Below are 11,455 nucleotides of genomic sequence, written 5' to 3' on the forward strand. Positions count from 1 at the left end.
TAGTACAAATAGTTAAAATTTTTAACAAAAATGATTAATTTATGCTTTGATCTAACACGCAGAGACTAATTTACCTATTTTTTTTTAGTAAATGGAACAAAATACCCTAATATAAGTGTCTCTATAATACTTTTACCCAATTTAGGCACGTACCAATATTTGCAAGCAAGTATAGATCAAATGATGAACAAAAACTGTGTTCTGGTAATTTAGTAACTTTATATTATATGTTCTCGACCTGAACTATGCTAGCTACCTCATACAACAAAATGTATGTATAGCCTCAACATCTTATACATTTTCCACACACTACATGAAACAGAAAATTTGTAAAAAGCCTGTATCTCATAACAACTGCAAAACAAAGCTGTACAGTGTACATGCATGCATATATACATACATACATATATGCAGCAAGAGCTTCCAAGTACTGATGATTATTCTCTAGACCTGGACTCCTATCCGTTGAGCAACCTGCCATAAAATTTGATGGTCATCTAAATGTTTTATCAAAATAAATGAAAGAGGAAAAGTAGATTTGTTTAAGGGTCAAGTTATTGATTGGCCTAGTAGACTCGACTTAACTCGAGCTTGAAAAGGTCAAATTTTAATTCGGGTTGGATTGAGCTGGTTCAAATTAAAGTTTTAATAATAAAACTAATTTTGCTTATTTAAATTTTATTGTAAGAATATAAAAACAATTAAATGGGTTATTTAGATCTATTGGTGCTTAGCTCAAATAAACTTAGTGAAATAAATTAAAAAAACTTAAAGACACATAGGGAGGATTTGATATTGTTAAATTAAAGGCTTAAATATAAAATTCACTTTCAAACTATACCTTTTTTTTTTGCTACCTACATATTTCTTTGATCAAAAGTGATAATTGAACTATTAATTTGTCTCATTTTACCTAAAACACTGTACTAATACTAGTGAATAAGAACATGATATGTGACACGTTTCTATTGTACGATGTACACTTTTTGAGTAAAAAATAGACAAAATCGATAGTTTAAGCATTACTTTTGTTTAAAAAAAAAACTTTTAAACACGCATGTGAGAAAATGGGTATAAATTGAGGGTCTATTTTGTAGTTAAGCCTAAACTAAAAGAATGAATTATGGGATTGGGAGATACCTCTTTAAAGGAGTAAACATCAGAACCCCAAAGCCAAGCATCACAACCGGCATCTCTGGCACCCCATACATCATTCCTACGGTCATCCCCTACATGAACTGCTTCCTCTGGTTTTATGCCCAACAGCTCACAAGCTTTTACAAATATTGTTGGATTTGGCTTCTCTGCTTCTACCTGTTAAATTTTTAATCAAATACGTAAACAAAGTTTTATTTTTGGTAACACCCCAACCCAAATCCAATATCTATGATATATGATGATTAATATTTAGAGACTCAATTTTATATTTATAAGATGGTTTTTTGTGGGACAAAACTGCAATGTTTGGGGGGCTAGAATAACAATACTTCAGAAGTTTGATTCTAGCCTCCAAAAAAAGGTAAAACTTTTAGGCCGAAATGATAATATCTCAAAATGATCTTGAATGGACCTAAACCTGAAATGATACCCAACTGACATATCCAAACGATCTGAATTGACCTAAACCCGAAATAAAATTATCTAAACACAAAATGATATGAAACATTTAAAACTCGAATCGACCCTATCCATATTGATCCAACTCGACAAATTTAATCATAACATTAACTCGTTGGAAAGAGAGAAACAGGGAGTGCCACTTACTTCAGCTGACACAGCAACAGCATCGAACCAGTGTTCACAATTCAGAGCCCTCAACAATGGTCTTAACCGAGTATCAAAGTTCGAGACAACGGCTAACTTTACACCAGCTCTTCTAAGAGCCAAGAATACTTTCTCAGCCTCAGGATCACATAGATGCCAAGCCTTTACAAAAACCAATTAATTGGGTAAATATATATATTCATAAACTTAATTAATCATTATACTTGCAAATTATAAATAATAATCAATAGTTAATTTCCAACCTTGTCAGTGGTATAGTAGTTATAAACTTCTTCGAAGTACTGAGCATCTGAGCAGCCTGTGGAAGAACTCACAATGTATTGCCAGAAGGGCCTCCCATCATTCACATATCTGCAATAAAACAAAATTATGTTTCTCGAATTTAGGTGCGTGTTAGATATGATTCAATACGAGTATGTTTTTTTTTTTATTGTATTTAAAAATTACTAAAATATTTTTATATTTAAATATATTAGATTATAGCATACTCACAAATCTTAAGTTAATATATGCTAAAATTATAGTTTGCTTCCTTTAAAATGCTAGAATTTCGATTTAATCCTTTTAAAATTACCAAGATATAAATCACTACAATAGTGAAATTACATTTTAACTCGCATAAAAATCTATAATTAATCTTGGTCCCCTTAAAAAGATTTCTGACTTCATCCCTAATGTGGACAGAAAATTTTATATAACAAATTTATAAGAAATTAACATAAAAAACAAATGTCGCTTATAGTGAATATTATGAATTTTAGGGTTTATATCCCTTCATGCTTATGTATTTTTTTAGATTTTACATAAAAGGCAAAAAAAAGCTTCTCAAAATAATATTTGTTGCTGGTAAAATTAAAAAATATATTAGTAATTTCACAACTAGTTGTGATCTTATTGATGGGTGGAAATGAAAATAATTCAATCAAAGTTTTAAATAATAATATATATCCCAAATAAAAATAAATAAATGGTTAGATACAGTTTTTTTAAAAAAGAAAAAAAAACAGTTTATGACCAATCTATGAACATAACAAACAAGTCAATTGATGAAAACGAACTTAACAAAGAACTTATCAGATTATATCATATCACGTAGTAATATTATTAAAATTTTAATTTTGTTGAGGTTATAAGTATAATTTTTAATTATTAATTCAACCACAATTATAATTAATACAATCCAAATAATTATATATATTATATGCTCGGATTAATAGTCAAAATGTATTTGAATTAAATTAAAATAAATTTAAATAGAGCACATACATAATAGATTTTAATTAAAATAAATCTAAAGAAAATCCACGGTAGTTTAGATACAATAAGATCTGAACATGGGATTTCAAAAATTGAGGACCTCATTTACCAAAAAAAAAAATGAGGACCTCAACTTTGTCGTTAAATTAAAACATTATAGGCATAATTCTTTTATTATTTAACTATCACAAATTATATAATAAATAATAATTAAATCCTAATAATTCACTTAACTTTTTTAGGAAATGACAAATAAGAAATAACAGTGTATAAAATTATGTGCTAAGTATTATTTCTTAAAAATATTTTTTTAAAGAAAAAACACTTCTAAAAGAAAAGATTGACGCACGGTAACTGTCCATTCTTGAGAAAGTGACATGCCGGCATGAATAAGAAAATCAAAGAAATTAACATTTATTTTTTTACCTTTTTAGTATGAGAACCATCCAAAAGGGAAACGCAAAGAAGAAGAGAAACGAAAGTAACAAAGAAAGCAATATACCTGAGACGAGATTTACCCCATGGTTGAGCATAAGCCCTTCGATATCTATTCAATATCTCAGCTTCAGAGTACTGAACTCCATATTTCTCACCAATCTCTCTATAAATCTACAACCAAAACCAAAATTTAAACAAATTTTTATATGAACATCAATAGATCACGGATATACACAGCAAATTCGCAATGAATTAAAATATAATGGAAGTGATTAAGTAAAAAAAGGACCTGAGCCATAGGCTGAGACGGAGCTAAGAGGGTTCCAGCAGCATCAACAAGGAGAGCTTTATGAGTGATGTCTCCGTAAAGAGATCGTCTATAATCCTCATATTCTTTAACTCCCATCGGCTCTCTTTGAGGCACCACCGCTGCGGCTGCGGCGGAGGAGGAGAAGTTGCGGTGAAGCGGTGGTGCATCTGGCCGCCGAATCGAGCCGTTGAAGGCTATAAATCCCGGTCGTGTTAGTGTCCGGGTTAAGAACCTAGATAATTGGGTTCGTGTAGTTGCCATTAACGCCATTTTTGAAGCTTCATTTAACTATTTTTTGATTTTTGATTTTTTTTTTCACTTACAAAGGTTCAAAGCAGAGAGAGCTATTAGCAGAAGAAGAACCTGAAAGAAGGTTTTTGAATGAAACAAATAAATTTGTTTTTCGAGGTCACTTGATTTAAATGCCAATCTGATTCATTAATATTACTATGTTATCCTTTGTTCACTTTTAACTAACTAGAAATGTTTTATTTAATTAAATCCTTTGGGACAATGAATTTAATTATGGATGGTAATTGCGTAATTGGCAAAATGGTGTTTTTATTATTATTATTATTTACATATTTAATGGCATAATGATAAATTTAGTTCTTAATGTTTATATCGTTTGTCAATTTGGCCCTTATTCTTCTTCTTTTTTAACTAAGTTTCACGTGCAAACTTTTAAATAATTAAATTTGACCATTAACTTTTCAAAAAAGTTTAAATGTTGTTTTTTAATAGAAAAATAGACTAAAATGTTAATTTTTTAAATGTGATGATTTGCATGGCAACTCACATGTACTTCATACTATTTTTTAATTTTTTGTTTAATTTTTTATATTTTTTAAATTATTTGTTTATGTGAGATGTAAGAATAATATCGTATCAATGTGAAGTACACGTTGACATTCACGTAGGTTGCCAATAAAATTTATTAAAAAATTAACGTCTTAATTAGCATTTTCGTTTAAAAAAAGTAATATGACTTTTTTTAAAAGGTTAACGGTTAGAATTAGTTAAAAGTTTGGGGTCAGTCTAAAAAAACATGTAAATGTTGAGGATAAAATTTATCATTTAAATTTATTCTATTTCGAATTTTATTTACTATTTTTATCTTGATCTCGATCTCAAAATAACTTTTTTGATATCGTTTTGATTTGTCCTAAAATTTTAGATAATGTTTTGCAATTAATTAAATTTTACAAAATTAAATCAAGTATATAATATAATGATATATAAAATTTATTTAAAAATTTAAAATATGTTGCAAAAACATTTTAAAAATAATTATAAAATTTAAAAAGGGACATTTTAGTAAATATATCAAGACAGGTAGAGCAAATTTCACCTAAACCAAGCTCTAAGTCTATCTTAAAATTTTTAATGGCGAAACCGCCCCCTCGAAACTTAATTTCCCAAAAATAAAGGAACTTGCATGTATAAGATCGAGGTCGATCAACATTAACCGTTTTTGTTATTTTTGTCACCCCTAACTTTAATTTTAAATAAAATACCAATTTATGGTAAAAATATTGTCACTTTGCTTAAATTTGAGTCTAGTTTGGAATTTTTTATTCAAATTAATTAGTCAAATTAAATAATACATTTAATTATTTTAATTAAAATGTTAATATTTTTTTCTTAAAAAATCTTTTAAATTCATTTATCCTTTATTTTTAAGAAAAATATATCTTAATATATTAATCGAAATAATTAATAATATTACCTATTTGATCAGAAATTAAAATATACAAATTAAATCTTAAATTTCAGCGATTTTAATTTAAATTAAAAAATGTTTTTGCCAAATCTTATGCATAAAAATCACATGTATATCCATGGAATAATTATAATTTAATGCAGTATTGTTATTTGTTAAATATATTTAAGAGTTCATTAAATTTATTCTTCATATGCTCTATTAAATATAATTTATGGGCTTTTATTTCTTCTCATTAAATACTTTTTTTTTAGGGATAAATTTCGAAATTATACATAAATTTTGATTTTTTGTAATTTATACATGAAATTTTGATTTGATCAGATTCTTATAAATTATTAATACATTAATATAACATTATTTTATGTTTATATATTGCATACAAAAATAATTATATTTATCCAATATAAAAAATTAATGTATTTATCTCTTTAAATGTGTATGATTAAATTAAAATTAATGTTTTAAGTATGCATTTGAACCGTAATTAGAATTTTCATGTGTGTAATTACACCAAATTAAAGTTCATATATACAATTACAAATTAAATCAAAATTGATATATAATTTTGAAATTTATCTCTTTTTTCGACTTTCAATTAATTTTTTATATAAATTCGTGGCCTTAATTTAATAGCAAAAAGAATTGCTAATTTGCTTTTGAATTTTTTTTATGTATTAACTTTTGATAAATTATTAAAAAATTATGAAAAATATTTAATACACTACAAATAAAATTTAAAATTTACATTATTATATTATTATTTTGTAATATATCACTATGTTGCAAATATTTTTAAATGGTTATAAAATTAAAAGAGGGACAATTTAATAAATATATCAAAATAGGTGGAGCAAATTTCACTAAAACCAAACTCTTAACTCGATTTTGAATTTTTTAATGGATAAATCATCCTACCTTGAAATTCGATTTTCCAAAAAGAAAGGAGCTTATTCGTATAACATCAAGGTGGAATGAGATTCAACGCGTTTAGTGATTTTTGTCGCCCCTGATACTATTTTTAATAAAACTGTAAAATTATGGTAATGATCCCATTATCTTGCTCAAATTTGAGATTTAGACCTTGTAATTTATTTTGACATAATTTATTGCCTCCATTTTTTAGTAATTAGTCCAAATTGGTAGGTAACACAATCAACTATTTCAATTACAATGTTGATATGTTTTTTCCCCCTTAAAAGCATTCTTTCTAATTCATGGTGGTGATAACATTTTAACCAAAATAATTAACAAGGTTACCTACTTGCACGGGCAATGGAAGAGAGGGGTAGACAGGGCCTTACCCCTAAATTTTATAAATTAATAAATGGTAAACTTATAGTTTGACCCTAAAATAATAAAATTAAATTGTATTTAAGCTCCCATATAAATATATAACAATCTCAACTCCCTCGGAAAAATTGTTGACTTCACCCCTGCCTACAATCACAGAGGCGAGTCTGGGGGGGGCTGGCAGGCCCTGGCCCCCCTAAAATGGAAAATTACCATATTTTAAAAAAAATTAAATTAATAAAAGTAAAATTGTATTTTGGTCTCCCTAAAATTATAAAAAATTGATTTAATCATTTAAAAATTATAAATATATAGACTATAATAAATTAAAATTTCATTCGGCCCCCTCTAAAAAATTATTCTAACTTCACCCCTATACAATCATGTCAAATTAGTGTACGTGGATTAAATCTCGGTTTTAAGAGTAACAAAGACACCAAAATTATCATTTGTCATAAATTAAAAAAAAAGGAGTTTTATACCTAATCTTATACACACAAATCACATGTATCCATGGAATAATTATAATTAAATGAAATATTGTTATCTGTTAAATATATTTAAGAGTTCATTAAATTTATTCTTCATATGCTCTATTAAATATTAATTCATTGAACTTTAGTTATTCTCATTAAATACTTTTTTTTTGTTATTTTTTATAGACCTTCAATTAAGTCTTCTTCTTCATTTTTTGACAAAGTCCTGGTCTTAATTTAATACCAAAAGAAAAGCTAATTAAGTTTAATACATCACTTTGTAATTAGATAAGGTTTTATTAAAAAAAAATTCAATTAAGTTTTAGATTGATTGGAATGAATATTGTTATCAATGCACAACGATGTGGGTTCGAGTGTGTTGAAATGCATTATCCTTCTATTTATGAGTTTGAAATAAAATTGGTTATGGTAAAATTTTAAACCCATTTTTTAAGTCCGAACAAAAAATTAGGCCTAAAATTTTATTTAAGCTCGAACCGAATATAAATGTCAAAACCTAAGTCTAGTCTGGACCAACCATGTTAAATTTTGATTTTAACTTTTACATATTAATGCAATGGTTATAAATTTGTAAATTTTTTAATTATAAATTAACTTAACAATTTTTTTTATTTTGATTAATTCAACACACAATCTCATGACTTATTAAAATTTATCTTGATTTTTTTGTAATGTTTAGTTGAGAATCTCCTTAGGTAGGTGTGAAACCATACAGGGTCTTTTGATTTTGTTCTTTTTATTCTTTTTATAAATGTTGCAAGAATAATTTTGTATAGAATAAAATTTGGAACATTATCTGTGTGAGTGTTAAATAATACAAAATTATCTAAAAATAATAGAATTATAAGATAAGTGTATGTATTATTTATGGATTTAGAATTTAGTCAATTTACATTTTATTTTAATGAATTTAATTTTTTTATTTAAAACAGTATGTTTAATAATCAACGCTGTTAAATTTCTTTTTGTTTAATTAAGGTTCATTATTTGCTATCAGGTGAGGTTTTTTTTTAAATGTCAAACCAACAAATTTAGCAATGGAAAGTAGATTAAATTCTTAAAATTTAAAGTTGATTAATTGAATTCGAAATGTACAAAATGTAAAGGAACTTTGAATATACTTTAACTTGAGATTTTTAAGTGGGTAATGTAATTCTATATATTTCGAGCAAGAGGGGGCTACGGGATATGCGGTCGTAGTTCGGGACTCTACGAGCTATGTGCTTAAAAGTTTTTTTTTAGGTTTTATTTATGCTCATTTTAGTATTTCCACCGTTGAAGCTTTTGCCATTGGGGAGGCCCTGTCACGGTTAAAATCTTTGACATTCGATAGTATTACAGTTGAGTCAGATTGCCTGCTTGTAATTCCAGCTTTATCACGCCCATCATACGGTTTTTCTAAATCAAGTGTGTTGTTACGTGATTGTTTACCGATGAAGAATCAGTTTCAACACCTGTCCTTCTGTTGTACTCATCGATGTATCAACAAGGCAACTCATTCATTAGCTCCAGCTGCTTTGTTACATGCAAACCACATGGAATAGGGTGATTTTTCCGTCATTTCTTTTAATAAGAATGTTTCATCTGTGACTAGGTAGTATGGTTGGAGAGTGCAGATGATAGGTTAAGGTAAATGAAGTGAACCTAATGACTTGGGTTTTAGTTTGTTTGTTTCTTATTGCTTTTTCTTATTTATGGATTTCATTTTTTTTCTTAAAAAAAAACATTATACACTATGTGTAATTATATTATTACCCTTATTTTTGTTTATAAGTTTTTTTTTTATTAATTTTTTAAAAAATCACCAATTAAATTGACCTTACTTGGTTGGTAAGGTAAAACTCATTCCAATGCATTATAATAATATAAATTAAAAAAATAGAAGTCTTCAAGGCAAACAATTATTAGAAGTTTAATTAACTTGTCCATTAGTTTCATGGAATGATGCAAGTCAATATTTTATTTGTTTTAAATTTGTTAATGGTACACGACTGTTATCATTACCAATATTTTATTGTAGTAAATCTTAATTTATATGCATCACGTTGATTCCATATTAGAACATGGAGGGCATAGAAAATTAAATATATAGAATTATATCCCATTTATAAGCTAATTCAGAGGAATTAAAAAGTTTGTATTCGTTTTACAACGAAGTTGTAGATTTTATAATTAAGTACACTGTTACAGAATTCACAAATATCTAACTGTTCTTCAAATCTTCTTAAGTTGTGTGGGATTTAGTTCAAAAAAATATTAGAAAATTTTGATTTTATGCTTGCTATTATAATCGCTTTGTGCTCTTTTATTTACCAAGGGTAATTATTTGATGTATTGATATTTGGGGTTTTTAATTGATTAAATTACGTTCTACTTTTCGAATTAGTTAATTTTAATTTCTGTATTTTTTAAAATTTAAAATTTTAATCTTAATTTAAATTGTAGTGGTTAAATTTAATTATTAGTTCTGTACTATATATACAGTTGTATATTTTTTAAATAATATAACTTAACTTAATAAATTTAATAATTATTGTTTGATGAGTATTGAATTTTTAAATTTTAAAAAATACAAGGACTAATTTTGATCAGATAAAAGTATAAGAATTAAAACCATAACTTTCGCAATGTGTAGGGACTAATAGAAAATTTTAACCTTTTTAATTTCACGTTTGGGATTAAATTTTTAAAAAATAATTTAAAGATACGTCATGGTTACTCTATTTGTGGAGAAAAAAAGTATACTTGATAATAATATATAAAATTAGAAAAAGATGAAAAGATGGAAATTCATTTATTTTGGCATGCTTGTAAAGCAATAAAAAAGTTGTAAAGTCTAATACGGAAATAGAAAGAAAAAAAAAAGTTATTTTTTTATTATATTTTTTATGGTATCTGTATCGAAACGAGTTCAGTAACTAATCATTCGCATTCAGTAATACATTTATTTCTATTTGCTTATGGTGGGCTTGGGGCGGCGGTGCGGTGCGATGAGTTTAGCTTACTTTTTGTCTCACGCCACAGTATCGCTGCAGTATCCAATCTCACTGCCATCGCTATTTTTACACTAACTGCAAGTAAACGCACCGCCTATCCAAACTCATCCTTATTAGTTTAGATCTAATAATTGTAAATAGAATATAAATTGTTCCGGAAGTTCGATATTTTTGGACAATTCATTGAAATGTTGTTTGTCAGGAGTTGACAATTCCCTTAATGGATTGATATTATCCCTAATGGTGGTTTTTTTCTCTCAGTATTGTCAAGAGCTTAAATGAATTCATAGAGTAATTTTGTTGAGAGTCCAAACACCTTAAGGAAATGGTAGGTTTACAAAACAGGAACATCTCATTGGATAGATCAATAGTAGCATACTTGCCTAGCAATGACATGTAAGGGTATTGATTCAAATCCTACAAAGTGCAAAATGTTGAGATTTTTTTTGCGTACACACGATTTGCCTTCTCAAGCATTGGACATCGGACGAGATGCTCCTGCTCTATGCACTCATCATACACTCAAAGTGCTCGACCCTTCACGTTGTCCTTATAAAGTCTTAGTGAAGATGTCTCTTTTCAAAGTTTGCTGACTTGAGATTTGCGAATTAATCTCAAGTTCACAGTATTATCGATTCCATTGAGAGATACATGTTTAGTTTTCTATGAGTACGTTATAGGGTTCGTAAAATTCGTTACATAAAGTATAACAAAACTAAATTCATTTTTGTTGACTTTTTATATAAAATTATATTTTAAAATCTAATATTTAAGAAAAAGCCTAATCATTTATCATAGTAACAATGAATGCAATTATTGGTTAAATAACAAGCTTTTTTGATCTTATCTTATCCATGATTATCAAATATCATCTCATATTTACATTGAATAGTCAATCATTGAAATGGGCATAAGTTTGTCTGCCCTTGCTTAGTAAAAAACTAGAGGAAGAGAGGGCATTCCGGTCATATAATTCAGGGAAGAATCTCATATCAGACGATGATGTGGCGGGCATGCAATGCAAATACTGTTGGGATCCACGTCATCTAATTACTAAAATGTCAAAAACCCTAAAAACCCCATATTGAAGGTGGGACCCGTTGTCGTGAATCACCCCCTCTACCTCACGTGGGCCTCACATGTCTCTCTCCTTCAA

General features: G+C 27.5%; 1 protein-coding gene across 1 annotated transcript; it reads right to left on the bottom strand.

Annotated features, from left to right (window-relative positions):
- Positions 1 to 199: 199 nt before the first annotated feature.
- LOC121203545 (haloacid dehalogenase-like hydrolase domain-containing protein 3) lies at positions 200 to 4,239 on the bottom strand. The gene is made up of 6 exons (XM_041080206.1): positions 3,770 to 4,239; positions 3,545 to 3,651; positions 2,028 to 2,136; positions 1,765 to 1,926; positions 1,141 to 1,314; positions 200 to 474 (listed from the first exon to the last, which is right to left on the bottom strand). Exons 1-6 carry the CDS (start codon positions 4,058 to 4,060, stop codon positions 445 to 447), a joined length of 873 nt encoding a protein of 290 aa, XP_040936140.1. The 5' UTR covers positions 4,061 to 4,239; the 3' UTR covers positions 200 to 444.
- Between the last annotated feature and the right edge of the window lie 7,216 nt (positions 4,240 to 11,455).

The sequence above is a fragment of the Gossypium hirsutum genome, chromosome A11 (genome assembly GCF_007990345.1).
Source record: "Gossypium hirsutum isolate 1008001.06 chromosome A11, Gossypium_hirsutum_v2.1, whole genome shotgun sequence".
NCBI lineage: Eukaryota > Viridiplantae > Streptophyta > Magnoliopsida > Malvales > Malvaceae > Gossypium > Gossypium hirsutum.